Source organism: Postia placenta (genome assembly GCF_002117355.1).
Source record: "Postia placenta MAD-698-R-SB12 unplaced genomic scaffold POSPLAscaffold_7, whole genome shotgun sequence".
NCBI classification, from domain to species: Eukaryota; Fungi; Basidiomycota; class Agaricomycetes; order Polyporales; family Adustoporiaceae; genus Rhodonia; species Rhodonia placenta.
The window spans coordinates 1,774,834-1,802,750 of NW_020169838.1; the positions used below are offsets into that span (position 1 = coordinate 1,774,834).

Here is a 27,917-nt window from a genome sequence, read left to right on the forward strand (position 1 = left end):
CGGTCACCTAACCACCTTTTGCTGTCTTGTCTTATTCCGATAGCCGTCTGCTCGTGCTCACAATCCTGAGCGCGTTTTTCAGGACGCCTGTCGGGCGAAAGCCGACGGTGGGACAAGTAACACGGACAAGCGGCGATCCCCTGTTCCCCTTGCGATCCGGGGAGGGGTCATGAGCTGTATCTCTGCTCGTGCGCGCTGTCCACATTGTAGTCTCGAGTAGTAGAGACCTCTCCCTTATCACATCAGATAAGTTTGCGAGGTAACTCATCGCGAGACGCCCGGCAGACTTGGCGTCCCGCCATCCCCGAGAGAAACTGCGCAATCGCTGACGATGAGAAGCACTGAATTACTAACGTAAGGCATTCGTGTGATTAATATGAGTGTTATTCAGAATCAGATGTCGAACGAAGAACTCGGAGAGGCGTACCTGCAGTGTACGTAGAGACGCGGGCGCCTTGCTATCTCGCGGAAAGCAGGGGCCTGTGAGAACATCTTCCGGTGGACGACACCGGAAGGAAGCCACGGAAGAGTGACACCTCCATGAACTTGATCGATGGGCCAATTCCAGATTGTGTGCTACGCGATGATGACAGCTTCTACATGGACAGAAGACGTCCACAACAAGGCGATGAATATATGGCGCGGTTGTCGGACAAGATAACGTGCGCAGTCTCTAGATTTGATAAGTTCGGTATTCGACGATACTTGCATCCCAGAGATCGGGACCTGGGTCGTGGGGTGGAGTTTCGTCTCGTCCATTTCACCGCCCAGGTCTCGAGCTATGTGAAGACACAGCTTCCCATGGTATATCGGCGCCTTGTCAATTACATGCCTTCCACTACTGCCGCGAGCAGAATGCTCGTGCCTCGCGTCGAGTTCGAGTCAATTTGGCAGACTTCGACGAGATACAGAGGCAGAATTGTAATCTCCTTAGCTTGAGATGTAAAGATGTAACGCGCGTGATGTGACTAACTCACGCAGACATACTCTCGTCCAAGGCCTGCGATATGCATAACACTCGTTACGGACTGCATGCTATCTTAGCGCCGGAGAAGGCTCAGAACTCGTCCACTGCTGTATACATGGATCACAGGTGCGTGCTTCCACCTTGCCTCAATGCAGACAGCGCACAATTTTTATCTTCGCATCTAGAGCCATAGAGGGAAGAACGGAAGGATCCATGCCGAACGTGAATTGCACGAAGCTCCACGGTGTCATTATATAGATCAGGACGCCGTTTGGTGTCAACACAGTACAGTCTCAATCGCACGCCGCCTTGGCTCCTCGTAGCACTGCGCCTTGCTTAACAGTCACGATAGAACATCAAGCTTGTGAGTCCTCCTAAGCAGCGCAGAGGACGGTGAGCTTCTCTGATTAAAGTGTAAGCAGCTTTCGATGGAAGCCAGCGAGACGTCCTCGGTGAAAGAAGACCAGATGCATCTGAGGCGAAAGGACGTGAATATGCCTTACCTGCTGGTGAGCACAAATACACCCGCTCTAGTGTTGTGTTTGCCACTTAGATGTCATGTAGAATATCCGAAATCGTTCCTTGCCTGTGGAACTCTGGATGCACATCCTGGACGATGTTGCGGAGGAGCGGGACTACGATGCATTAGCAAGATGCGCCAGGGTCTGCCGATTCTTTCGGGAGATGTGTAAGAAGCATTTAAGGAAGACCTTGACGTTCGAGAGCGATGAAGACGTGGAGCGCCTCAAGACAGACACTGCAGCGAAGGAGATCGGGGGCTGGCGAGGACCGGACGATATCAAGATCAGGGGAGGCCAGGACTCGAGAGCGATTCCACACGTGGCTACGTTCGCGTCCAAATTCGCAAGCAGATGGGACCACATCTGGAAGCTCAAAATCAGCAAGGCGTCGTGGCCGTTGTCGCTTCGGGCCGCCGATGCCGCCGTCTTCCGGGATCTCTCCCGCTTTGTCTCGATCCTCGAACTTATCTTGGATGACGTCACGTTTCCGTCCATCGTCACGTTAGGCGCCCTCGTCTCAGCTCTGCCGCACCTCAAGGAGCTCAGCCTCCGCAATGTCAAGCTCACCGAATCGTCCTTGCTCTTCGACCCTCGCACACTTTCCGACTTTCGCCTCCTGCCACCAACCAAGAACCTGCAGACGATTACCGTGGGTCGCGTGTGCGAATTAGTCTCACATGAGTTCGAACCTTCTACATGGCCGTGCTATACGGAACTCCTTGCTTTCATGAACGCCGTAAGCGACCCCTGTGGCAAGTCCCCTCGCGTCCATCCATGGGGCTCCGTCCGCAACTTGCGACTGGACCAGAATGTCTGGTGGAAATTCTCCTCCTCCTCCATTTCCCGGCTCCTGCGTGCACTTCCATCACTTGAGAACATCCAGTTTGAAAGGGCAGATAGCTACTTTGCGAATATTGAGATCGAAGGAGTCCCCGCGTATCCCAGGCTGAAACCAATCACGATCGGCGTGCATTGTGCTCGTGTCCAGCCTCGGAATGTAGCCCATATTATCCGTTGCTTGATCGCCATGGACTATCCCCTCACAATTATTCGAATCTATGCTATGGTTCATCCCTTTCTACGAGACGCTGATAGACTGGTGGCCACTGCCATCAATGAATTAGTTCAGCATGCGGGACCGTCTCTCGACAAACTTGGTCTTTTACTCAAAGGCGACAGATTCAACACCATGCTTTCTCCTCTAAATCGAAATTATTCACTTGATGCTACTGCAGACAAATGTGAGTCCGCTACTATAGTCTCTCGGTGGTGCAGCGCGTTGCTTATACTCCTTATAGACCGCCAATGCGATTTCTTTGCGAACACAAACCCCACTTCCCTTGTAATTCATGGTTGCGATAGACCCTACCTTGGAATGCGTGAGATTCTGTCGCACGTCACATCAAGATGCGTGTCTTCTATCGACCTCTGTTTTTCACTTATTAAACGGAGTGACCGGGGAGAGTTGCGCGAGGGCCTTTCGCAATTGGACACCGTGCTCTTACTTCCCGTCTTCGACAATCTCATGCACGTATTTATATATGCAAGCGTCGATCCTCATCTGCCTGTGGAAGAGATGACAGAGTGGGTGTGCTGGATGAAGTCGTGCTTGACTAGTCTCGACAAACGGGGAATCCTAGGGTGTGTATCGGTTGCCCCACGTGCTAATGACAGTGAAAATTAATCGTAACACTGATGTAATATCCTATAGGATTGAAGCAAATGTCAGATCTCCGTAAGTGAAGGCACGCCCAGCGTCCAATATACAGCGACCATTGACAATCTGCCGGTCGCAGTATCAGGCTCGGATTGTTGTGGGCGCATGATATTCAAGACTGGAGACGTTATGATAGCAAGACAGACGAGAATGGTAAGGTAGAAATCATTGAGGTTCCTCCTTTTGAGGGCGGTGCGCATTCTGAAGCAATGGCGGCATACACGGCGTGGAAGCGTTCTTCTAAGGTGGGTAGCTTCTACTGCATCAGGCCATTATCTTTTATCATTCGCACACAGAAAAAGGGCCACCAGCGATCGACCCCAGAGCCAAAGCGGCACGCAGCCCCCCGGCAATGGACGACGGTATGCTCTAGTTTATTGCGGTGCAGCCGGATGCTCATACGTTCGTGCGTAGGAGGTCACAGCGCGTGGCCGTGCATACGGAATAGAGGCGCGAGGCGTCAACGGGACTTGACACATAGCCGTTCAGGCCATGCATCGTCCATTTCACGCTCCTGGTGCTCGGCTTGGACTCCTGCCGTGTCGTAAATTCACTCGTAATCTTCCAAGGCTCCGTCCTCATGGCTAGACATGCAGCCAGCCGAGGGACTTTTGTACTGTTTCGCAATGGACCACGAACAAATATATTCTGAGACGCGCACATAGCCAACGGTCTAGTACCGTTTGATACGCTAGTCGGACCACAGCAGGTATTGCACAGCGAAAGTATATCTATAGCATATAAGACAGAGGGGAACATGGGTGCGTATCGACCATTTTGTCAGTAGGGTCATTAATGTTAGCGCTAGCGTCCCGGCGCCGGACGCGGCGTTCTGATGGCTAGCATGTGGTGATGCGACCAATGCTCGCGGGCAAGATGTTGTGCTATGCGGCCACGCACGTTGCTGAGGCGCTCGAGATGTCGGGCTGCGCTGCATGAGCCGCAGCATAGGGGGCATGTCCCCGCGGACCTGAAACGTTGGTAAATATCGGTTGGACTAGTAGAACTGCCAGTACGCAAATCATGTCTCCAGATCTGCAAGAAGCGTCAGCAAAACCGTGCGAGCAGGTCGAGATCTTCAGCGTGAGATCTCGTAGCTAGTGCTACCAATGGAGGTTCCGCTACTAGCGCATTCGTGTTATCCGGGAAAGCGAGGGGCTGCGATCTGATCTTTCCACTAGTCTCTCGATCAAGACCGTGTCGTAGAGTGCACGATGTGGCGGAGCGTTCCGCATGAAGACGTGGATTAGAGACCAAGCCGGAGGATGAGATCTTCTGGCCAAATTTGCCGACAGACGCCAAGGGAAAGTGACGTTGAATCTATGCTCGCGTGGTCCATGTTGCTGGGCATCTCTCTGAAAATGTCCTCCTCGGCAAGGGCCATGTGGCAGGGAAACGACAACATCACCTAGCATCCGCACTTCATCGATCTATCGTCCACGAGAGACGCAGCAGGTCCATGTACAGAATGTCAAAGTCTTCAGCTTTTCTACAAGACAGCGACCACGTCAAGAAATCGTCATCAAAAAGATATCAGTATATGCATGACACCCGAACTACTAACCACGTAATCGTTGAAAGGCCTGCCGCGGAACGCCGTACAGTACCTGGACGCATCGGTTAGCGGAGAGATGTCGAAGGTGAATGACATGTCCCGTTGGTGTGACAGACACGAGGAGCGCGGAAGCACATAACACGCTATCACGGCGCGACCGCTCGCAGATTCAATGGTACGCGGTGGGCGTGTGGATTTCGGACGTCGATGCGCGGGGCGGGTTGAGTACTGGGACACTTCGGGGCCGTGCTGTACCATCTCACATAGTTCTGCTGTCCTAGCAAGATCCGAGGCTGAGCGAGGGAAGCCGTGGCCTTCACTCTAGTCCCGAGCTCCAGAGTCTGCAATCCTGTTATGTAAAATTCTAAGTCGACGCGGCTTCTGTGCGTTGAAGGAGACGCAGTTCGCCTGATGTGCGTGGGCATTCGATCGCACGACTTTCACTGAGTCCGCGCGCGGACCGGCGAGGACGTGTCATCAACATGTAATGCCTTGAGCCAGTTACCGTTTCGCATTGCCCGCACCTTCAGCCTAACGGCTGAGAGCTGGACAGTGATATCGCTGTACTGCGCGCCCCCTCTTGTCCCACACCAGAATTGTGTCAGTCATGCGCGCTGATAACACTGTATGTCGCCTAACCCATAGTCGTCTACTTGAACCCTCAATCCTGGATGCATATTAAGGAAAGCCTGTTGGTCGAACGGACCGACAGACGCCGGATCCCGCTACACATCTGTGAACCTGAGAGACTACTTCCGGTTAACAGAGCACCTAGATAGGCATATACCAATACACGCGGAACGCGGAACATGGAACATGGAGGTGCGCAGCTATGATATTGGGAGAGTATTTTTCAGATGGCAGCCGGTAGCCTGAGACACGCACTTGTCTGCTGCAGAGATATGGTTCCACGTCCTGGCCGACCTCGCCAGGAATACGATCATAACGCGACAGGAGGATGCAGAGCGGTGTGCGGAGGCCTCCAACATTGGTGTAGCCGACATGTACGGCCTGAGGAGAGCATGTCACGAGCGCGTCGAGACAGAGGAGACACAAGAAGAGCGTCAAGACTGTGGCAAGTGTCCATCGTTCGCGTTGAGATTCGCAGGCAGATCGAGGAGGCGCTGGCGTTGCCGCAGCCCCGGGCCGACCCCGCCATCATCCGCGATCTGACCACCTCGATCGCCAACTTGGCGACGTCACGTTCCCGTCCATTGTCACGCTCACTCATCTCTGCTCACGGTGCTCAAGCTCATAGTGTAGGTGTATGCGTAATACCCCGCTCGTCGCCTGAAAGCTCACGTACGTCTACTGCTCTGATTCCGGATGGCCGCATATGGCTTACCGCTAGCGTCCACAGCCTATCACTTTTATGCTTCCGAGAATACAAGTCTCAAATCTGTCCACTTGGTGTACTACCCCTTGGTCGGCACAGAGACTCTGCGGTACATTGAGTATGTATTAGAGCTTCTATCTTGCATTAAACACAAAATACATATCTAGCATCAGGTTCGGGTTTACTTGTTTGAGCGGGGACTGGTCGAAGGTCAGTCTCCCACGACTTACCCCTTGTCCTCATGGCAAAGGCGCAGGACGCCGCGCTTGTTCACCAAGTTCTGATTGTCGTCTATGAATTTGATAAGCACTATATCCTTGGGTATGTATCACAATGGTTGACGATTGTGAGCATAACATGTCGCCAGCGAACTCAGTATGCCGCACCAAGGTCAGTGTTAATACCCGGCGTCTATCACATTGCGACACATTGACGGCCTGTTCTCAGAATTGGGATGCCTTGAAACGACAAAAGGAATGGCAAGAAACGTGACGATACCAGGAGCTATATGTACACATCGTTGAGAATCCTGCTTTCGAGAGCGGTCTATAGCTCACAGGCGCCGCAGATGCCAACAGAGTCTCTGGTCAATTTCGCCGGAGCCCCTGGACGCTCGAGCGTTGGAGCATCGCCCATGGGTTACGCATCAAAGAAATTCTGGCTACTGCAGTTGAACTCTGTTCAAAGACAACAATGGTATGCCCGCTTACTTGCCTAATTTCGATGTGGTCAAACGCCCATGTGTTTATATCATTTACAAATAGACGATGACGGGCACACCGACAACCTCATATATGATGTCGCTGAGCAAGGATGAAGCGAACGCGGCCTCGCCGTCATCTTCAGTACGGGCATTGACCTCCTCCTCTTCCAATTGTGTTGCTGTGCACGCACCCCGGCACCGGTATGTCCTCGCTCCTCAATTGAATCTCATATGGCCCCAGCTGCAGATCCGGGCGATCCGGCCTAGGTAACGTTTACACGACAATGAAGTTGCATGTCCATCCTCAAATGCTAGGTCACGTTCGACAAATAACTCACAGGTGTAGTATCTTCGTACTGCATGGGGGCGTTTCCGGACGCGCTCAAATAAGCCTGTCAAACGAACGTCGCCGGACGCCGCGCATCGGTGCACGTCGTGAGCCAGAGCAGCCGCTGTAAGGCGCTTTTACTTGGACGCACCCACTCGCGTCGTAAAGTGCGCGTGGCACCGCGGCCAAACTGTCCCGCGGCTCACTGCGTGCATCATGGAATGCGGACAGAAGCACCCCGCGTTTCACGGAACATAGAGGTGCGCACCTATGATGTAGGAGAGCCAGTCACGGATGGCAGCCGGTAGCGTGCAATGTGCATTCGCCTGCAGAGATAAGGCTCCAACTCCTGGCCGAGTTTGTCAGGGATACGATTATGAAGCGACGGAAGGATGCAGCCCTGTGTGTTGAGGCTTCCGATGGCGGTGTAGCGGACACGGACAGCCTGAGGAGATCATGGCGTCTCAGAACGAAGAGGCTGAGCACGTCAAGACAGAGGCTGCGCTAGAGATCCATCATCAGATGTCGAACGAATAACCGGAAAACACGCACCTGCGATGTACTTACGAGACGGAGCTGCTACGCTATCATACACAAAGCAGAGGCCTGGTAGAGCGCCTTCCGGTAGATGACTCGGAAAGGAAGCTGTGGAGGAACATACCTTTGCCACAATCGATGGGCCAGTTCCATGTTGGATCCGGTAAGCGAATGCGACAGCGTCTACACGGATGGAAGGCGTCCACAACAAGGCGATGAATATATGGTGCGGTTGTCGGACAAGGAACGTGTTTGCGTTAAGGCAAGGTGGAAGCACGCACCTGTGATCCATGTATTACAGCAGCGGCCGAGTTCTGGACCTTCTTCGGCGTCAAGATAGCATGCATCAGACCTCGGACGAGCATATGTCTGCTTCTGTTGTCACGGCACGCACATTGCAGGTACACGCCTGTGGTCTATATTGCAAACCGTGCAGCATCAAAAGAACAGCGCCAAAGGGCGATCGATGAAGGCAGTGCGCAAGTTCAGCCTTAATTGGTCATTAAATTCCAGAGGTCGGCTATGCGAGGTGCAAACTGAGACGTGCGGCATCGCAGCACGCGTTGTTTTAGCTGAGGGTGATCTACTCTAGCCAGAGGCGTGGTCGCGCTAGCACTTGCTGCAGTGCACCATAATGATCGCCACTCGCATGGATTTCATCGGATGGACACGAGGTCCCCTGTAGTACCGACTGCAATTGAGGGCGTGTGGTCGCGAATGTGCGAAGACACCATGAAGCAGCCGCGTGGCAACTTAGAAATGTTCTGTACCTTGCAGATAGGAAAGTAGCGGTCTGATACATGCACGCGCCGCTAAGACGCATGGGATGCGAAATTGTCTTGAGTTTCAAGTCTCTGACTTCCGCTGTGTATGATACCAAGTTGAACATGCGTGGGAACCATGGGGCATATACCCTCGAGCACCACAGCTCTGTCCCGATCAATCTCTCGGATACTAGGGCGATGCGGGAGCCATCATATATACACTGGTAGGTTGCGGGACAGTATCACAGCGCACCTCCACTGAGATCACAGTGTTGTCTCTCAACCGTCCTAAATCCCACTGCGCCTGAGACAACAATGAGGATGACTCGGAAGCCTTCGAATCTTATGGAAGCACGGATGTGGAGAGCATATCATGAAAGGCGACGGCCGAGCTCCGCTGTCGTCGTGGTAAGGTCATGTGCCAGACTCATGCCGTTCAGGACTGAGACAGGATACAGCATACGAAAGGACCTTCCCTGCCTGCGAAAACCTGGCTGCAAGTCTTCGACGAGCTTGCGCGGGGGGGTGATTATGACGCAATAGCAGCATGCGCTGACGTGTGCAGGGTCTTTGCGGAGTGCAGTGGGCGATACATCAAGGAAAGCGGGTTCTGTCGGATGTTGCTGTTCGGGGACGAGGGAGATGTTTATCGTGCGCGCAAAAAATTTCGAAGCAGGGGGCTGATGGCCTGGCCAAGGGTGAATTCGGTCTCTATTAGGGGAAGAGGGAACACAAAAGCGATCCCGCACATAGAATCGTTCGCGTCGTTCTTCGCAACTGGCAATTGGGTCCGCATCGACGAGATGACCATCGAATGGGCGTCGTGGCCGTCATTGCTACGGGCCCCCGATGCCGCCGTCGTCAAGGATTTTTCCTGCTTTGCCAGGATCTCCAACCTCATCCTGGATCATGTCACGTTTCCATCCATCATCACATTTGGCGCCCTCGTCTCGGCTCTGCCACGCCTCGAAATGCTCATTCTCCGCGATGTCAAGCTCTCCGGATCCTCATTTCTATTCGACCCTCGCACGCTTTCCGATTTTCGCCTGCTACCATCGCCCAAGAACCTGCAGTATATCGTTCTGGGTGCCATGCCCGATGACGGCGATTATGTCCTCAATCCTTCTGCGTGGCCGTACTATACAGAACTTCTTGCTTTCATGGCCGCCGTGGGCAACCCCTGTCGCGGATCCCCTCGCGTTTACCCATGGGGCTCGGTCCGCGTCTTGCGACTCGACGAGAATATCTGGTGGAAATTCTCCTCCTCCTCCATTGCCCGGCTCCTGCGCGCACTTCCATCACTTGAGCTCTTCGATTTTGCAACTGCAGATAGAATCCTTGCGGACCTTGAGATTACAGGTATCCCTGCGCATTCCAGGCTGAAACCAATCACAATTCGCGTGAATTGTGCGACATCCCGGCCTCAGCATGTTGCCCATATTATCCGTTGCTTGATCGATATGGACTATCCCCTCACAATTATAGGAATCGACAGTACGGTATATCCCTGCCTACAAGAGGCCGATACGTTGGTGACCACCGCCATCAATGAATTGGTTCAGCATGCGGGACCGTCACTCGACGACCTTGGCCTTATTCTTGAAGGCTACAGATACGGCGAATATTATCCACCAGATCAGCATAATTCAATTTATGCTTGTGAGTCTGCTACTATGGTCTCTCTGTGGCGCCGCGCATTGCTTATACCCTTTATAGACTGTCAATGTGATCTCTTTGTAAACACAAACCCCACATCCTTTCGCATTTATGGCTGCGATGCATCCTGCCTTGGCGTGCGCGAGATTCTGTCCCACGTCACATCGAGATGCGTCTCTTCCCTCATCATCTGTTTCAAACGGTTGGAACGGAGTGACCGGGGAGCGTTGAGCGAGGGCCTTTCGCGATTGGACACCGTGCTTCTACTTCCTGTCTTCGACAATCTCGTGCACGTGCTGATATCTGTGGAAGTTCCTTCCACTCTGCTTGTGGAAGAGATGACAGAGTGGGCGCACTCGATGAAGTCATGCCTGGCTAGACTCCACGAACAGGGAATGGTAGGGTGTGTATCGGCTCGCCCGTGCGCTATTGACAATAATGATTGACCATCTGACTAATGTAATCTCCAAAAGGATTGAATTACATGATAAAGACTCCCAGTAAGTTTCAGGGTTCCCAATGCCCGAAATAATGGCGACCACTGACAACATGCCAGGGGCCGTGCCAGCCACCATGTCAGGCTTGGATTGATTTGGGATGACGACATAGAGCATTGGAGACGTTATGATAGCAGGATGGACCAGAATGGCAATGTGGAAATCGTCGAGGTTCCTGCTTTTGAGGGTGGTGCACCTTCTGAAGCAATGGCGGCATACACAACGTGGAGGCACAGGTGGGTACCTTCTGCTGCATCGTACCATTATCTATCTAATTCGCACACAGACAAGAGGCGACTGGCAATCAACCCCAGAGCCAGAGTAGCAGGCATCCCCCCCCTCGGCGATGGAGAACGGTAAGCACTACTTCATTGCGATGCAGCCGGATGCTCATGCGTTCGTGCGTAGGAGGTCACAGCGCGTGGTCGTGCATACGAACTAGAGGTGCGAGGCGTCAAGGGGATTATTAAGAACAGAGGCGTTCGGGTCATGCGTCGTCTATTTCATGATATCGATGCTCGGCTCGAATTCCTGCCGTGGCGTAAACCCAAAGCCAGAGTTGCATCCCCCCCTTCAGCGGTGGATGACGGTACGCACCAATTCAATGCGATGCAGCCGGATGCTCATGCGTTCGTACGTAGGAGGTCACAGCGCGCGACCCAGAGCCAGAGTTGCAGGCACCCCCTCAGCGGTGGATGATGGTAAGCACTACTTCATTGCGATGCAGCCGGATGCTCATGCGTTCGTGTGTAGGGGGTCACAGCACGCGGCGGGGCATACGAAGTGAAGGCGCGAGGCATCAACGGGGTTCGAGGCATAGGCGTAAAGGCCGTGTGTAGTCTATGCAATGCTACCGGTGGCTGACTTGGACTCCTGCCGTGTTGTAAATTTTCACTTGTATTTCCGAGACTCCGTCCTCATGGCAAGATACGCAGCCGAGATACTTCTGAATTATTTCGAATTACACAACAAATCAACAAATATCCTGGGACGCGCACTCAGTCAACGGTCTTATACCGTATGATACGCTAGCCGGACCTTAGCAGGTAGTGCACAGTCAACACATATCTGTAGCATCGAATGCAGAGGGGAACATCGGGTGCGCATTGTTCCACTTTGTCAGTAGGATCCTTGGTGTTGGTGATCGCGTCCTAGCGCCAGACGCGCCGTCCATTGTTCGCGTGCGAGACGTATATGCTAGGCGGCCACGCATCCCGTTGGACCACTCGAGATGTCGGGGTGCGCTGCGTGAACCGCAACATACGGGGTATATTCCTGTGAACCTGAACCGCGGGTGGGAATCGGTTGGAACGAATAGAGCTGTGAGTAGGCAAATCATATCTCTGAGCCTGGAAGCAGCGCCAGCGTGATTGCGCGAGCAGGCCGAGATCCTGAGCGTAAGGCCTGGTGCCACCAATGGAGGTTCAGTTATCAGAGATCTGTGCAAGGGTCTGCACTCGTGTCGTCCAGAAGCGCGCCGCGCCGCGTCTTGAGTCTCTCCAAGAGTGGCCCACTCTCGGTCGAGGCCGTGAGGCAGAAGCGGCGACGAGGTCGAGCGTATCGCGTGGAGACGTAGGCTATTTGCCACGTCATCGTCAAGTAGCCTGCCGCAAAATGTCTGGTGTCTTGATGCGTGACCCGATTATGAAGGTCGACCAGGAACCCTGGGATGCCATGTCGTCGCGTTGCTGACACAGACATAGGGCCCACGACTGTGGGGGGGGGGGGGGGATCAACCACGTCACGCGAGGGCGTTTTGTGGCGCTCGCACGCCTTAAGCCTCCGGGGACGTCGAGCGACGCTGCAGCCGACTATATGCTCACGCTGTCTATTCTTGAAGAATCGACCCTACTAACGCATGACGCGCAGACAAACGCACCTTAACATATCCTTGATGAAATGAGGGCAAGTGGCCGGAGGACCAAATCTTCAGGCCGGTCGCGGACGAACCTCAAGGGAGTCACACAGAATGTGTGCTGGGAATCTCTGAGAAGAGCTCTCTCGACAAGGACCATGATGCGGGTAAACGACGACATGACCCAACGTCCGCATTCCATTTATCATTCACAAGAGGTGCGGCAGGCCCTCGTACAGTGTCGAGGTCTTCAGCTTCCTGCAAGACAGCGACCGCGTCAAGCCATCATCGTCGAAATGATATCAGTATATGCATGAGGACTGAATCGCTGACCGCAAAATCGCCTCAAGGGTTGCCACGGAACGTCGTGCAGTACCTGAACGCATCGGCTAACAGAGAGATGTCGAAGGTGAATGTCATGTCGCGACAGACACGAGGAGCGCGGCAGCGCACATGCTATCACGGCGCGACCGCCCGCAGAATTGATGGTACGCGGTGAGAATCTGAACTGGGGACGTCAACGTGCGAGGCGATCGAGTACTGGGACACTCTGAGGCCGTGTTGCACCGTATCACTGGCTCTGTTGTCCCAGCAGGGGGTCCACTGAGTATCGCACAGACCCGAAGTCGAGCGAGGGAAACCGGTCGCGTTCCCTCCAGTCTTAAACTCTAACGACGGCAATCCTGTTATGCAAAGTCATAAGTCAGCGCCCCTTCTGTTCGTTGAAGGACACGCAGTCTGCCTGATGTGCGTGGGCGTGCAATCGCACGACTTCCACTGCGTCCGCGCGCCGACCGGTGAGAACGTGGTATCAACGCTTAATGCCTTGAGTCATTTACCAATTCGCATTGCCCCCCACTTTCAGCTAAACGGCTGAGAGCTGGACAGTGTGCTGTACTTGCGCACCAGGAATGTATAGGAACGCGCCTTCTCTTGTGCCACCCTGGAATCAAGTTAGTCGTGCACGCTGGTGTAGTTCACATGTACGGCCCGAGGAGAGCATAGCGTCCGAGAACGAAGAAGTTATTGAGCGCGTCAAGACAGAGGCTACACGAGAAGAACGCCAAGTCTCCATCGTTCACGCCGAGGGAGGCGCTGGCGTTGCCGCCGCTCCGGGCCAACCCCGATCTGATCCGCCTCGATCGCCAGCTTGGTGACGTCACGTTCCCGCCCATTGTCACGCTCAGCGCCCTCGTCTCTGCTCACGATGTTCCAGCTTTGCGACGTCCAGCTCCCCAGATCTACTCATCTATTGTAGTCGCGTACGTTCTTCGACTTCCGACTTCTATCGGGCTGCGGCAAAAAACCTAGGAATCGACCACATAGATATCAAGTAGACTGTAGTTCTGGCAGGTTGGCAGCATGGTCTGACTGCTTGCGCTTGCTACTCTGTGAGTCGTGGTGCCCGTGCTTCCGGGGTGAGTCCATGAGGTTCCGAAGTGCTCCAACGAGACTCGCGATTGTCTGTATGTTGCCCGAAATTTGCACTGCTTGATCCGGACTGCCCCCTCATAGTGACAGAGATCTCTGCTTCATCCTATCTGTTCCTATTTATTCCCGTACCACGTGTATCTGAGGCTCTTCTTAACGAGGTGATTAGGAGCGTTAATCCACCACTGGGCTATCTTATACTTCACGCTGTAGGTGTACGCATAATGCCCTGCTTGCTGCCTGAAACCCGACGTACGTCTATTAACCTGATTCCGGATGAGTGCGTAAGACTTACTATCCATTTTCACAGCCCATTATTTTGATATCTCGGCGAACGCGAACCTTCAATCTATCAAATTAGGTACTACCCCTTGGTCAAAACGGAGACCGCTTTTTCTCAGTGGAACGTTTTGGGACACGAAAGATATGGCCGAAAACGTTCGTGACGACACCAAGACCTATGCGAACTGTACTAGTTTCGTCGTTGAGTCTCTAAAAGCTGACTACAGTTTGCAAACACCGCGGACACTAATAGAGACTTTACGGTCAACTTCACCGTCGACCTTGGAGACTGGAGCATTAAATATTGACACATTTCCCATCGATTATACCGAACATGAAGTCAAGGGAACGCTGGCTAATGCAGTATAACACTGATCAACGACAACAATGGTATGCCCATTCATTTGCCTTGTTTTGATGTGTTCAAATGCTCGTTGTTTCTACGTAGACGATGATGGGGACACCGACATTCCTACTGTACGGAGGAATCTCGCTGAGCAAGTATGAAGCGAATACAGCCTCGCCACTGTCTTCAACCCGGGAATTGTTCTCTTGCGACCGTCATGCTGTGCACGCATTCCGACACCGGTATGTCCCCGCTCCTGGATTCTATCTCATCTCTATGGCTCCGGCTGCAGATTCTAAATGCTACATCACACTCGACGCATAATTGACTACATCACAATATGTGCGTCTTTGTACACCCCGTTCATTTCATCTGAGGCGGTCAGGCTTCTTATCTGAGGGGCGTCGCTCATGGACCTTGGGCGCCAGCCTGCTTGTGATCCTTCGAATTTGTTCGCCCAGTCGTTTTCAAGCGCCTTGAGCACGCGAGGAAAGTTTGTCCTCCATTCTGCTGAACACATGCTATTAGCCGCCCTGTCGGGCGAAAGTCGACGGACGCTGTGCATCGCTGCACATCGTGAGCCTAAGCAACTGCTATAAGGCGCTTCTACTTGGACGTATACACTCGCGGTGTAAAGTGCACGCGATGCCGCAGCTAGATTGTCCCGCAGCAGGCAAAGACATGCCTGATCGAGCATTAAAGTTTACCAGATTCTGCGCTCTCTGCGTGTAACATGATATACTGGCGGAACGACGCCGCGGTTCCCAGCACTGTACACTGCCTGACCACAAGATATTTGCTCGCGGTACTTCGTTTCGAAATAGGACAACCCTCGTATGAATGTCAGGCGGTTCGTAACGCACGGAGATGAACTCTGTGGGGAGTTCTAAGAGGAACGTGCTCGCAATGAGGCTATGCGGAGGTACGCACCTAGGAGGAAGGCAGTGCGCAGCTTGATCCTCGTTTGATCATCCAATTACAGAGGTTGGCTGTGCGAGGTACAAACCGAGACCATAATACATTTTCTTGTAGCATCGCAGCTCCACTCAACCGTTGTCACGCTCAGCTGCCCGTCTGTCCGCGCCGGTCGCAGCTTCTCTGCTCACGCTCGGGTTCTGTCCGACGCTGGCCGCGCTGATATTTGTCGCGGTGCACCGTGATTTCTACCACACGCACGGGGTTGATGGGATGGACATGAGGTCCCCTGTCATACTGACTGCAATTGAAGGCGTGTAGTTGAGAATGTGCGGAGACACCATGAAGCAGCTGCATGGCTACATAGAAGTGGTCTACCTTGATATGGGAGAATGGTAGCCTGATACATGCGGACAGATTCACAGCAGACGAAAATGTCTCGGATACAAAGTCTCTGACTTCCGCCGTATTGAGTATCGGATTGAACATGCATGGGGACCACGGGGAATATGCCCTCGAGCACCACAGCTCTTTCCCAGTCAAACTCTCGTACAAGACGGCGATGCAGGAGCCGCCACATATATACTGGTAGCTTGCTGGAGAGCATCACAGCGCACCTCCACTCAGTTTTCAGTCTTGTCTCAGCCGTCCCAGATCCCCTCCCCCCCGCCTGAGATAACGATCAAGGCGAAGCCTTCGAATACCTGAGATGGCAGAGATGTGGAGAGCACCTGGAATGCGAGTTTTGAGGAAGCCTATTATGATCATCGTGGTAAGGTCATGTGTCAGACTCATGCCGTTCAGGACTGAGACAGAATACAGCATACGAAAGGACCTTCCTTGCCTGCAGAAATCTGGCTGCAGGTCTTCGACGAGCTTGCGCGAAGGGGCGACCATGACGCAATACAAGTATGTGCCGCCGTGTGCAGGGTCTTTGCGGAGTGGAGTAAGCAATACATCGGTGGAACAACGTTCTGGTCGGCGTTCACGTTCAGGAACGGTGCAGAGGTTAGACGTGCCGTGGAATGTCTTCCAACGCAACGAAGGGCCTGAAGGTCTGGCTATTGAGAGCGCATTCGGTCTCTATTGTGGGAGGAGCTAATACAAGGAAGATCCCCCACAAAGCATCGTTTGCGTCGACGTTCGCAGGCAGATGGGCTCGGATAGGGACGCTGTTCATCGAGAAGGCGTCGTGGCCGTCGTCGCTATAGACCGCCGATGCTGCCGTCTTTCGAAATTTGTCCCGCTTCGCCTGGGTTATGCATCTCGCCTTGGACGACGTCACGTTTCCATCTATCGTCACGTTTGGCGCCCTCGTCTCTGCTCTGCCGGGCCTCAAAGAGCTCCAACTCTGCGATGTCAAGTTCGCCGAATCCTCCTTTCTGTTCGACTCTCGCACGCTTTCCAGATTCCGCCTCCTGCCACAAGCCAAGAACCTGAAGGAAATCCGTTTGGGTGCTATTGTAACTGACCGCCGCTTCAGGCCTGCGTTCACTCTCACTGCATGGTCGTGCTATACGGAGCTCCTTGATTTTATGGCTGCCGTGAGCAGGCCCTGTAACAGCTCCCCTTGCGTATATCCGTGGGGCTCGGTCGGCCGCTTGCAGCTCGAAGAATCCATCTGGTGGAGATTCTCTTTCTTCTCCATTGCTCGGCTCTTGCGTGCGCTCCCATCACTTGCGTCCCTCACGTTAAGATGCGCGGAAGACAGGTTCAAGGAGATGATAATTACAGGTGGCTCGCATATCCCAGGCTAAAACCAGTCGACATCGTCGTGGAATGCGGGACTTCTCAGTCTCAGCATGTTGCCGATATTGTTCGTTCCTTGATCAAGATGGACTATCCCCTCAGAATCACAAAGATCCACGCCGCTATATATTCTTTTCACGAGAGACTGATACGGTGGTCACCGCTACGAATGAATTGGTCAAGCATGCGGCACCATCACTCGAGCATCTTCATCTTTGCTTGAGGTTCCGCACAGCTGATCTTCTGGGACACTATCCGTACCTCAGATATCCTAAAGACCGATGTGAGCATCCTACTGTGAACTTGCGGTGTCAAGTATTTCGCATACAGCTAGACACCCCATCCGGTCGCGAATCAAGTACAAACCTCGGATTAATATCTTCAATCCCTGATCCCAAGGTGTTCTGGATCGGTGCGTGCAAGATGCTGTCTCACGTCACATCGACATGCATCTCTTCTGTCGACATCTGTATCCATTGGTTCTCATGGATCGATCGAGGAGAGTTGAGCGACATCCTTTGTCAATTGGATACCGTGCTTTCATCTCCTGTTTTTGACAACCTCGTGCACGTACGCATACGTGTGGAACTCGACGAGCCGTATGTACATCAGAAAAAGATGAAAGAGTGGGCGTATTCTATGAAGGCTTGCTTGCCTGATCTCGATAAACGAGAAATTATAGGGTGTGTATCGATTCACCCATGCGCTACTGACAATAACATGGTCCATATTGCTGATGTAGTCTTCTATAGGATTGAAGTATTTGCAGACCTCCCGATGCCCGATGTCAGGGTCGGATTAATTTGGGATTGTGACATCAAAGACTGGAGACGTTGCGTGAGAAAGGAAGCCAAAAGACGAAATGTAGAAATCGCCGAAGTTCCTGCTTTCGAGGGTGGAGCACCTTCTGGAGCAATAGCGGCGCACACGGGGCGGGAGCGATCGTCTCAGGTGGGTGCCTTGCACTGCATCATTCCACTGTCTATCTCATCGGCATACGTCTAAAGTGTCGTCGGGGATCTTTCCCAACCGAAACAGAGGCGGCGCAGCGGCATGGATACGTTCTTCTCAGGTGGGTGCCTTCCGATGCATCAGGTCATTCCCTATCCCATTCGCATACAGCTCGAGGATGACCAACAAATGATCCTAGAGTGAGTTCATTGCGATGCAACCGGATGCTCGTGTGGTCGTGCGTATCCGTGCACACGAAGTGGATGGGCGAGACGCCAGCGGCATTCAAGGTGTAGGTGTTCAGGCCAGGTGCCGTCTGTTTTATGATATTGCTGTTTCGGTCGGACTTCCACACATGTCCTGTCGTATCGTAAATTCACATTTGGACTTCTGAGACATCGTCCTCATGGCTATACACGCAGCAGAAGTAGTTCAGTATTATTTCGAATCGGACAACGAATAAATACGTTCTGGGGCACGCACATAATCGACACTTTAGTACCGTATGATACGCTAGTCGGACCACAGCGGGTAGTGCACAACAAAACGTATTTATACGCAAAGGGGAATGTTGGGTGCGCATCGTTCACTTTGTCAGTAGAGCCGTTGGCATTGGCGGTTGTGATCCGGCGCCAGAAGCTCCGTTCTAATGGCTGCATGTGATGAAGCGACCAATGGTCGCGCGAGACGTATATGCTGAGCGGCCACGCATCTTGCTGGATCGCTCGAGATGTCTCGCAGCGCTGCATGAGCCGCAATATACGGGGCATATCTCTGCGGACCTAAACCGTGGGTGGAAATCAGCTGAACGGACAGAGTTGTGAGTACTTCAATCATATCTCCGAGTCTGAAAGCAGCAAACTCGTGCGCACATTTTAAGATCCCTTCGATACATTATTAGCTTGCGAACACTGGTAGTGGTCGAGGGACGATCCCGACGGTCGCGCATGCGGGTTCGTAATGCTGTTGCGCTTCCCGACTCACCGCCCTTGCCCTTTTCACTGTGGTTGTATTTCGGGAGCCTGATAAACTGTTTCAGTGGGGACTTCTTGGAAACATGATTAGTTTATTCAGGGATCACAAGAAACGTAGAGGCGCGCACTCGCAGTGATAATGTTCACTAATCTTCTGCCTCCCGCGGGATTCGGCAAGACCCGCGTGGACAGGATAGTCTGGACGTCCGATGTGGAAAACCTATAACGGCATACATCAGGGTTAGCATGACATATAACTGGTGAGCGGATGTGCAGTACCTATCGCGCAGGTCTTGCATACGCCGCGACTACGACCTCTCGCGTGGACGCCTGGACTGGGGCTCCACCGTTGACGAAAGGTCCGATGGCTGCGTCGCGCAAGAACAAGTCGCTATAGACATCGTGTCGCCGACGCGTGCTGAGCGTCGAGCGTCGAGCGCTGTGTCGACTTGCAGCAACTTAGAAAGGTGGATCAGAAATGCTCGGACTGATAGACTGTGGCAGCATTGAGAGCGGAAAACGTGTTACTGTACCTGAAAGCCGCGTCCACGAGTCAGCCTGCAGATGACGCTGATCCAGTCTCGTCTGGAATTCGTCCTAATGAGGGAATCCGGGCGGCATTGAGCGATAAGTGCCAAGTAGTTTCTACTTTCAACGGTCAGGGTGGGGCAGCGGTTAAGCCTCCTGATGAGACCCATCGCGTGGGCGAAACCTGTCCAACTGGCCACCAGTTCGACTCTCATCAAGTACACTTTACCCTTTATCTTCGGAGACAGGGCACTGAGTCCCAATGCCGGACCGGGACGTACAGAAAGGGGAACGGAAAAATCCTAGCGGTCGAGGTGACTCGGCTGCCAAGGTCCGCTTCGTTCGGGGAACTGGGGGCAATCTCCGAGCGGACACACCCAACTGCGTACTTGGCTGCTGTGCAGTCAACTCATTGTGCGCTCGATTGGACACTGGTGCCTCCTGAGGACCCACCCCAGGCAGGACCTGTCAACGTCAAGAAGACCCCCTTAGGGGTGGTGCGAAATGGGTCTGAGGGGATCCCCTCCACTGTAACCCAAATAGGATATAGGGGCATCCCATCGCCATCTAGGTGCCCTCGTCGCCACCATCCTGAGATGGTACGCAGATGGTACGCCGACCCTACTCCATGAGGCTTCAAGTCCTTTGCATCACATGTTATGTCTCTAACATCCTCTGATACAACGGTCTATACTCCTATACCGATGCCTGACTCGTAGACAACGAGCGAGGACTTATGGACAGTACGTCGTCCTGAAGATCAAGCGAGGAAGTCGAGAATGACCACTGCCCCAAGCGAAGAGGAGCAGAGACTTGAATGAATAACCAGGTCGAACTTAGAGTTCGACCAACTAATGGTACAACTACTTATACAAGTACCGACTACGCACGGACCATTGTGTCTATGTGGTCGTGTTAGTGAAGAAAGAAATGTAGTGGTACAATGCCGAGTACGAAGTGCGCACGGACCCCATTATGTAAGCTACATAATGTTCAACCTGCGGGTGAGCGCTAAGACAGGCGCCAGTATGGGCGCTAGTAGTACAAGGAATAGAACAGAAAGACAAATGTTTCATCCTCCCCTAGAATGGCATTTGTTGCCTGTCTTGATGGGAGTGCACATTCGCTCCTTTTACTAGTACTTAGTAATTTATGTACATCACACCTGTAGTACACGATAATCACTCTCAATATCATTGTTTTTACTACGAAGTACTTTACACAAGAGCAGGATGAGGGCCTGGGTAGCGAGTACATTGTACACAAGATTGACAATACATCATGATGGTACCTGCGAAATGCATCAAGCCTGCATGGAGGGCCCGGCGTCGCCTCGTTGCTCGCCTTCGTCGTGGCTCTGCACGCCGGCTGTCTGTGCGCCGGCTGTCCCAGGCATCCTACGAGCAGGCGGGGCAGCCGCCTCGAAGCCGGCATATGGCATGCCTTGAGGCACGTCGGCGAATGCAGCTGCCTGGCCGAAATCCTCGTAGAAATGTGGGTGGACCCTCCCCGATGGGATGTAGGTGCCGTCGGGCGTCATGAGGCCGGGCGCGCGGAATTCGGGTGCGCGGAACTGAGGGGGCAGTGGGTGGTAATAGTGTCCTGCATCCCGTGGGTCCATCACCTCGTAGCTGTCCAGAGTCTGGCTGTCGACTGGCCAGCCGCGCGGTGCATACCGGGGGGCATGCGGGAGGGTTGGCCGCGGGCGCGGTGTGTATCCCGGTGGTGCGTATCCCGGTGGCGCGTCGTGCGCGTGTGCGAAGGGCGCCGGTGGAGGGAACATCCAATGGCCTAGCATGCCGCTAGCCCCAGCGGTGCTTGTGCTATTGCCGTCCTCGTCGTCATAGACTGCCAGCCGCTGGTGCAGGAGGGAGGGCGGGAGGGCAGCTGTGCCGCTGGATGGCGCTGGCGCGTGCACACGCTTGCTGCGTCCCTCCTGTGGGCGGTGGAGCTCGGCCGGGGCGTCCTTGTCACGCTGGGCGGGAGCCTCCTGGTGATGCTCTTGGTCATGGGTGCCCTCCGTGGGGGCGCCTTCTGTGGTGGCAGGGCGATGGCGGCGCTTGGGGGGCGCGTGCTCTGGCGAGCTTTCATCCTCATGCAGATGCCGGGCGGGGCGCTGACGCTGGGCAGGAGCTTCTGTGGACACGTCGCACTGCTCATTTGTGGTGGTATCCATAGCCCCGCCGCGCGTTCGGGCCCCTGCATGCACCGGGTGTGGTGCGGGGTGTTTGGCTGTCTGTGCCCTGGGCTTTTCGGGCATGCGAGGGGTCGACTGCTGCTCGACATCGCTCCTGCCCGCGCTCGCCTTACTCCGCTTGGTGCTCCGTGCAGGGGCCTTGCCTTTGCTGGGACCCTTGCCCTTGCTTGGCTCCTTCTTGGTGCCGTCCTCGGGCTCATCCTCGGTGTCGGACCCGTTGCGGAGCGCCTTCCGCTTGGCCCCTCGTGGCTTCACCGGGGTGGGGGTCCCCTCCGAAGGCTGGTAGGCGTCCTCATCCTCGGAGTCCTCGGAGTCCTCGACGTTGATGGCTTTCTGCTTGTCCGCTCGCGGCTTCACCGGGGCGTCGTCGTCCTTGCTGTCGTCCACGTCGATCGGCTTGGATGCGGTGGTTGGCTGGCTCGTCCTCGACTTGCGGATCACGACCTCGACGACCCTCGACCTCGTTAGAGAGGCCTTGGGCGGAGGCGCCTGCACGGGTGACAATGCCGCCGAGGCCGTGTCCTTGCTCAGCTCATCGGTATCCGGCGACGAGCTCTCACCGTGCTCTCCTGACGAGGCAGGCGCCTCACGCCTCGGGGGTCCCTTGCGGTCGCTTGTCCCGTTGGCGAAGTAGTGGCGCGCCCGCTTGAACGTGGCGTCGTGTGCCGGGGGTGTGCAGATGATGACCGGCAGCTTGTTCTTCTTCAGGGCTATGTAGGAAAGCAATCAGTGCACTGGCGGCGACAGGGAGCAGAACACGTAGATACTCACCTTCCTTGTCGACCCTCTCGAACTCGAAAGGGTAGTCCCTGTCCACCAGGCCCTCGATCATTTGGTCGAGTTCCGGCATGGACAGCTCCGCGATCCCTTTGGCCTTGTTGCGGCCACCGGTTTTTTCCTCGCCTGGCCAGCGCACGTCATCAGGGTAGTTCTTCCACACGAGCCCTTGAGTAACCAAGAGCTCGGCATGGTGGTTCCAAGGGAACAGGTTGTTATACTTGCGCTCCCAAGGGCCACCGGCGGCCACTGGCTGATCGTCAGTGTGACGCCACTTCACTGAGAGGTGAGTTGCTTACCTTCCATCTCCCTCACGTTGAACCTGATGACGCCTGCCTTGTCTGTCGACGAGAGCTTCTTCCTCCAATCCGGGTGCAGGAACTCGAGGCCGAACTTGCGCCTGTCTAAGTCCTTTTGTGACTTGATGGTGCCCTCGTTGGAGGACGCGCCAGCCTGCTTCGATGGTCCTGGGACCTGCGTGGATGCCTTGGATGGTCCAGCGGCCTGCTCGGATGGTCCGGGGTGTTGTTTTGAAGGTGCGCCGCCTTGCTGGCATGATGCTGCAATGGCGGGGCCGCTGGGCTTGCTCGGTCCACCCATGTCCTCGTCGCCGTTCTCGCTCGCCTCGTTGAGGATGCCCATGGATGTTTGATGACTGCGCCATGTAAAACATGAGCTCCATGTTGCGTTGTAGATATACATAAACACTCACTATAAATAAGATTTGAAGTGTGCGAGGGATGTGTCTTCGTTGCCCCGCAGATAGGTGCTCAGAAACTGGGAAATTATATAGTCAGTAAAGCACCCAATGTAACCAGCGGGAACTTACATTTTTTGCCGTCGCAGTCTCATAGAGCTGCGCCAGGCCCGTGTCCGTATTGACGAGATTGCCTGCCATCAGGAATGCTGTGGAGAAGTTGTATCACAGCGCGAGGTTGTCGCACTGAGGGGGTGGTTAGTGGGCTGCGCGACACTCATGATGTAGGCACTTACGAGCTGCCTCATCTTGGCGACTGCCTTTGCAAAGTCGCGCTTGCGCTGGCCGACAGTGTGATTCGCCGCCCACACTTCGACCTCCTCGAAGGTCTCGAGGATGTCGCGCCAGATGTCGGTGTGCGCTTCTTTGAATAGCGCGTACGTCTTGGAGCGGATTTCGACGGTATCTGCCAAAGGAGCATCTGTGCGAGGCTCGCATTAGTATCTGTTTAGGGATGCAAAGTCCCTGTACTTACCTAGGCCGAGACGCTTGCATTCTTGCACCTGGTTCATCTTGAAGTAGCGGCCGTGGATGTTCCAGTGGTTGCGGGCGGTGTTCACGCGGGCGTGTTGTTGTCCGAACATCGCCTGGACACGCACCGCTGGCAGCCCAGAGTCCTTGCTGACTTGCTCCACGATGGTATTCATCTTGGCAAACCCTGTCCACAGGATCTGGCGCACGTCGTCCGAGAGTCGCCCTGGGGTGCCGAACACGTCGTCGTCGGCTTGCTCTTGTAGGGCTTGCTCTTCAGCCTCTGCGGCCTCTTCATACGACATGCCAGGCACCTCATCCCACTCCGGGCTGCCATCGTGGGAGGTGTCATGCACCACATTGTCGCCAGACTCATCCATAGGGGAACCGGCAGCATTTGCCGCTGCATTGTCCGCGGTGCCCGCTTGCTGCGCGCTAGGCACATCCGTGGATGGGTCCTCCTGCGTACTCGTCGCCTTGGGTGTGGGCTCGAGGGCCCTCTTGGAGGGCTGGCTGTCGCTAGGAGGGGGTGTTAAGGGTCTGCGAGGAAGGGCTTGCCGTTGTGGAAGTAGGGGCTGGGGATCCGCCACCTGGAGGACGGTCCAGCCCGGCATGTCACTTGGACCGGGGGGGGCTAAGGCGCTTTTGTAGCGCAGAGGGTCAGCGGGATCGGTGGGATGGATATGCGACACGTTGGAGGACGCTCGCGAGCGCGGGGCTGTAGGTGCGACTCGCGAGGATGTTGATGCCACTTTGGAGGGAGGTGCAAGGGGCTCTGCGGAGGGTCCTGCGAGGTCTGCATGTGAGACACTGGATGGGGCTCGCGAGCGCAGCGGCGCCGCCAGGTTCTGGTACGGAGACGGGTGGTAGTACATGTTCAGGTTGTGGGGGTCGAGTCCGGCAGCACCGTAATGGGTGGGGGCAAAGGGTGCTGCGTGGTATGGGTACAGCAGCATGTCTTCACGTAGTGTGCGTGGTGCTGGCACATAGTGCATGGGCTGGGAGCCTCCTGCATGCGCGATGGACCCTCCGGGTTGGGCGGGAGGCTCGGAGGACGTTGGGGTGGAAGAGGGATTCTCTTGCTCACCGCGGATGGTTGCGGCAGGGGCGCACTCCTCTTGCACTTGGGGTGTAGTGTTCCGCAACTCCATAGAATGGAGGCCGGTGGTTTCGGGAGCGGCAGCCATCGCATCGCCCTCGCGCTCGGGGTTTGGGGGCGGCATGAGCTGCGCGCGGCGTGCCTGGGCCCTGTGGCTGATGCTGGTGCTTTTACCAGTCGGTTTGATTACCGTGCGCAGGCGAGTCGGGGTGGTCGGGGCAGTGTCCGTGTCTCGTGCCTCGCAAGAGCGTTGTTCACGCGGTGTGGCCTCCTCATCTGCGTCTTCGCGCAATGACCGCGCTCCAGGCGGTGTGCTGGTCTTCACGCGCTGTCGCATCTGAGGTGGGGTTTGATTAGTATGAGACGCATGGAGCGCGGTGTGCCGCTGTATGACATTGGATACTCACCTGAATGAAGTATCCCAGTTCTCCAATGTCCTCTGAACGCGTCGGCACTTCCTCCTGCTTGATCACGATCTGTGGGACCTCTGGCCTGGGCAGCGATGGTGAGATTGGGTGTCGTGCGCGGTGTTGCAAAGCCTCTTGGAGATGGTCTAAGGGAGTTCGGAAAGGGCGAGAGAGTCGGGGTAGATTGGGCGTGGGAGCAAGAAAAAAGGAGGCGGCAGTAGGTGGAGAGACACGGCGGGAGGAATTAGATGGTTGCCCAGGATCAGGTGGGAGCATGGGCGTGAATGCGATGAGGATCACGAGGAGAAAGAGGGAGGGCCATGGCGTTGAACGAGCTCTAGAGGACGTCGAAGAGGACGGTAGAGGACAGAACGGAAGCGTGTGACCCGATTTGGATGGCTTGGGCCTCATGCAGGGATCAGCGAATTGATATCCAGTCGCCTGCTTCCTCGGTGTTACCCCATTTGGTATGCCTGGGAAGCATGCGCCCAGCTGCTTGGTTCCTCTGACTCCCTCACTGCTGTTCCCCGCTCGCATCCCTCTGACTCCCTCGGCGCAGTTCCCCGCTCACATCACTTCAACCCTCGCCGCCCCAGCGAGTGAAGGCTTCCGGCGGGATCGCAAAGGCGAGGGTTGAGGCCAGCTTCAACTCCGGGCATGTCACCAATGACATGCGTCGGGAGGTGATCCGCCATCAGAATAGCGGATGGTACCGCCGGCTCACCCTGAGGGCACGTGCGGCCCGTCAACTATGACGGTCAGCACCCCCAGTCCGCCCATTGCCTCAAGCGTGCGCCATTTAGGGAAATAGTTTTGGGCGGCCCCTCGGGCTCGATATGGTCTGGCCGAGGGTCTCTCGCTTCTCCGTGAGGTAAATGGGGTAACATCCGAAGTTAATAGTGTTATGATACATCGTTGCAAGATGAGTGGCGCTAGTGTAGTACTCTGTGTCGTAGCAGAAATAGCAGCACACCTTAGACATTATCAATGTGATTGTAGTTATTTTGTCGTCAAGCGTACAGCGATGTCAAAAACAATGTGTACACCGACATCTATTAATCGAACGTTCATCGGGCGCCGACATGCCGCGGTCAGCATTCGGCCATCTGCCTCATGCCGCCCGGCTTGCCTTTCCAGATGGCCCTGCCGGTGCGTATGGCCACTGTGGCCACACGGCAGGCGGCCCAAGTGCCAAGCGGTCCTGCGGCATAACCGCGTGCCATTTAGGACAATGGTCTCAGGCAGCCCCTCGGGCTCGATTTGGTCTGCTCGAGGGTGCCCTGAGCGATCTGCGCTGCTCCTAGGCGCCCGTGTGGCGCTCCTCAGAGATCAGTCCCCCTCGGAGATCAGTGCCGGCCCCCAGTCCTTCTGGGCGGCCGTGGCCTCCTGCAAAAGCTAGTTGTAAGAGTCCAATGTGAGCAAGCTCACCAAGCTCACATTGGACTCTTACGTGTATACGACCTGCGTGCGAGCCCAAGGATCCCTGCCCAGGACCGCAGGATGATCCGATTACTACGGACCATTGATGGTTCTTCGGCCTTGATTTAGTATGGTCAAGGTTCGTGACAGGGATCTGCACTGGCGTTAGGTGCCCATACATTGAGCGCTCCTCGGTGCTCGCTATGATGCTCCTCGGTGATCGGTACCTGGTGCTGCAGCCAATCCCCGTGCGAATAAGGGTCCACTGATCGAGCTGCAGGACGGTCGAAAACATACTTGCAAGTCATATACAGGCTGTTTTTGAGCTCGCAATGCCTCCAATTTTGCGCACTTTGCTCGCCAACGGGCTTGCACATCGCCTGGGTACATTTGGACACCAGCGGCATTCTGAAAGGCTCTGGGCAAAGCATAAGATGCACGGTCTAACCCTTGGGGCAGACTAGATTCTCATAGGGCTCCTTGTACGCTTTACTGCCACCATGGGCAGAGGCGCCAAATACTTCACTGCCGCAGACAAGACCTTTGCCACCAAAAGGCGCAAACAGGCTCATGCAGCTACTCCAAGGTATAGCTACTAACCCCCGCCCTATCCCTTGCTAACCAAGCGTGCAGCATCAAGGCCAGCCGAAGGGCTCAGAACCGGCGTGCATATCTGCATCGCCAGCGTACGTTCATGTTTCAATGACGCCGGGTTACATTGCTAAAGACCACCCCTCAGTTGAGGGCTCTCTAATACCCTCTCAGGTCCACCCTCTGAGGCCCACAGACCATCATGACATCCCCCCCGATGTCCTCACGGACGCGCACCTGCCCCTCCGCTCTCACCCGCTGCTCCTCAAGGCGCTATGCAATACGCCCCTCGACTTCAACCCTGCTAATGCCACGGCAAAGCAGATGGAGGCCGTCCTGCGTGGGCAGGCCTGGCGAACGTTGCACGACGAACGGGATCGTCGTATACGCTTGTGGAACGAAGGGAGGTTGGACGAATTGCGAGGGTTGATAGAGCAACACCTCGCCGATGCGCGGGAGCATCGGCAGGTTGCTCACGCCCAGTGGGAGGAGGCTGCCGCGGAGGGTGTGGACGATGACAATCGCGCACAAATTGTGACGTCGACCCGGGCGGAGTTCGCGGCTAAGGAGGTATTTTGCGACCTGTG

The 27,917-nt window shown here is 55.0% G+C and overlaps 6 protein-coding genes across 6 annotated transcripts in view; 5 read left to right on the plus strand and 1 right to left on the minus strand.

Annotated features, from left to right (window-relative positions):
* Positions 1–376: 376 nt before the first annotated feature.
* Positions 377–3,679, plus strand: POSPLADRAFT_1143597 (hypothetical protein; the record flags this gene model as incomplete). The annotated part of the gene is made up of 11 exons (XM_024485583.1): positions 377–434; positions 569–662; positions 717–804; positions 999–1,093; positions 1,407–1,476; positions 1,532–2,462; positions 2,787–3,129; positions 3,200–3,223; positions 3,342–3,450; positions 3,502–3,567; positions 3,620–3,679. 11 exons carry the CDS (start codon positions 377–379, stop codon positions 3,677–3,679), a joined length of 1,938 nt encoding a protein of 645 aa, XP_024339191.1.
* A 2,658-nt stretch (positions 3,680–6,337) lies between these two features.
* Positions 6,338–7,664, plus strand: POSPLADRAFT_1046733 (hypothetical protein; the record flags this gene model as incomplete). The annotated part of the gene is made up of 8 exons (XM_024479106.1): positions 6,338–6,417; positions 6,464–6,486; positions 6,665–6,792; positions 6,861–7,000; positions 7,140–7,253; positions 7,296–7,387; positions 7,460–7,529; positions 7,559–7,664. The coding sequence occupies 8 exons, from the start codon at positions 6,338–6,340 to the stop codon at positions 7,662–7,664; spliced, it is 753 nt and encodes a 250-aa protein (XP_024339192.1).
* Positions 7,665–8,743: 1,079 nt separating this feature from the next.
* On the plus strand, positions 8,744–14,819 carry POSPLADRAFT_1143848 (hypothetical protein; the record flags this gene model as incomplete). Its single annotated transcript, XM_024485625.1, has 18 exons — positions 8,744–8,836; positions 8,887–9,787; positions 9,914–10,087; positions 10,145–10,487; positions 10,558–10,584; positions 10,641–10,817; positions 10,868–10,937; positions 10,990–11,214; positions 11,335–11,412; positions 11,628–11,903; positions 12,492–12,654; positions 12,787–12,931; positions 13,055–13,183; positions 13,477–13,698; positions 13,790–13,827; positions 14,081–14,119; positions 14,178–14,305; positions 14,598–14,819. 18 exons carry the CDS (start codon positions 8,744–8,746, stop codon positions 14,817–14,819), a joined length of 3,450 nt encoding a protein of 1,149 aa, XP_024339193.1.
* A 1,518-nt stretch (positions 14,820–16,337) lies between these two features.
* POSPLADRAFT_1142511 (hypothetical protein) lies at positions 16,338–18,314 on the plus strand (the record flags this gene model as incomplete). Its single annotated transcript, XM_024485438.1, has 6 exons — positions 16,338–16,418; positions 16,622–17,121; positions 17,163–17,226; positions 17,262–17,842; positions 17,912–18,110; positions 18,282–18,314. Coding segments are annotated over 6 exons (1,458 nt in total), but the record flags the coding sequence as incomplete, so codon positions are not given.
* Positions 18,315–20,915: 2,601 nt separating this feature from the next.
* On the minus strand, positions 20,916–25,731 carry POSPLADRAFT_1142925 (hypothetical protein; the record flags this gene model as incomplete). The annotated part of the gene is made up of 8 exons (XM_024485493.1): positions 20,916–22,519; positions 22,581–22,835; positions 22,886–23,241; positions 23,299–23,363; positions 23,416–23,492; positions 23,531–23,764; positions 23,819–25,250; positions 25,321–25,731. The coding sequence occupies 8 exons, from the start codon at positions 25,729–25,731 to the stop codon at positions 20,916–20,918; spliced, it is 4,434 nt and encodes a 1,477-aa protein (XP_024339195.1).
* Positions 25,732–27,239: 1,508 nt separating this feature from the next.
* The window catches only part of POSPLADRAFT_1143270 (hypothetical protein), a gene marked incomplete at both ends in the record, with an annotated part of 1,501 nt that continues 823 nt past the window's right edge, over positions 27,240–27,917 (plus strand). The window contains 2 exons of the mRNA XM_024485539.1: positions 27,240–27,325; positions 27,373–27,425. Coding sequence (XP_024339196.1) covers positions 27,240–27,325; positions 27,373–27,425 — 139 coding nt within the window. The remainder of the gene's footprint in view (positions 27,326–27,372; positions 27,426–27,917) is intronic.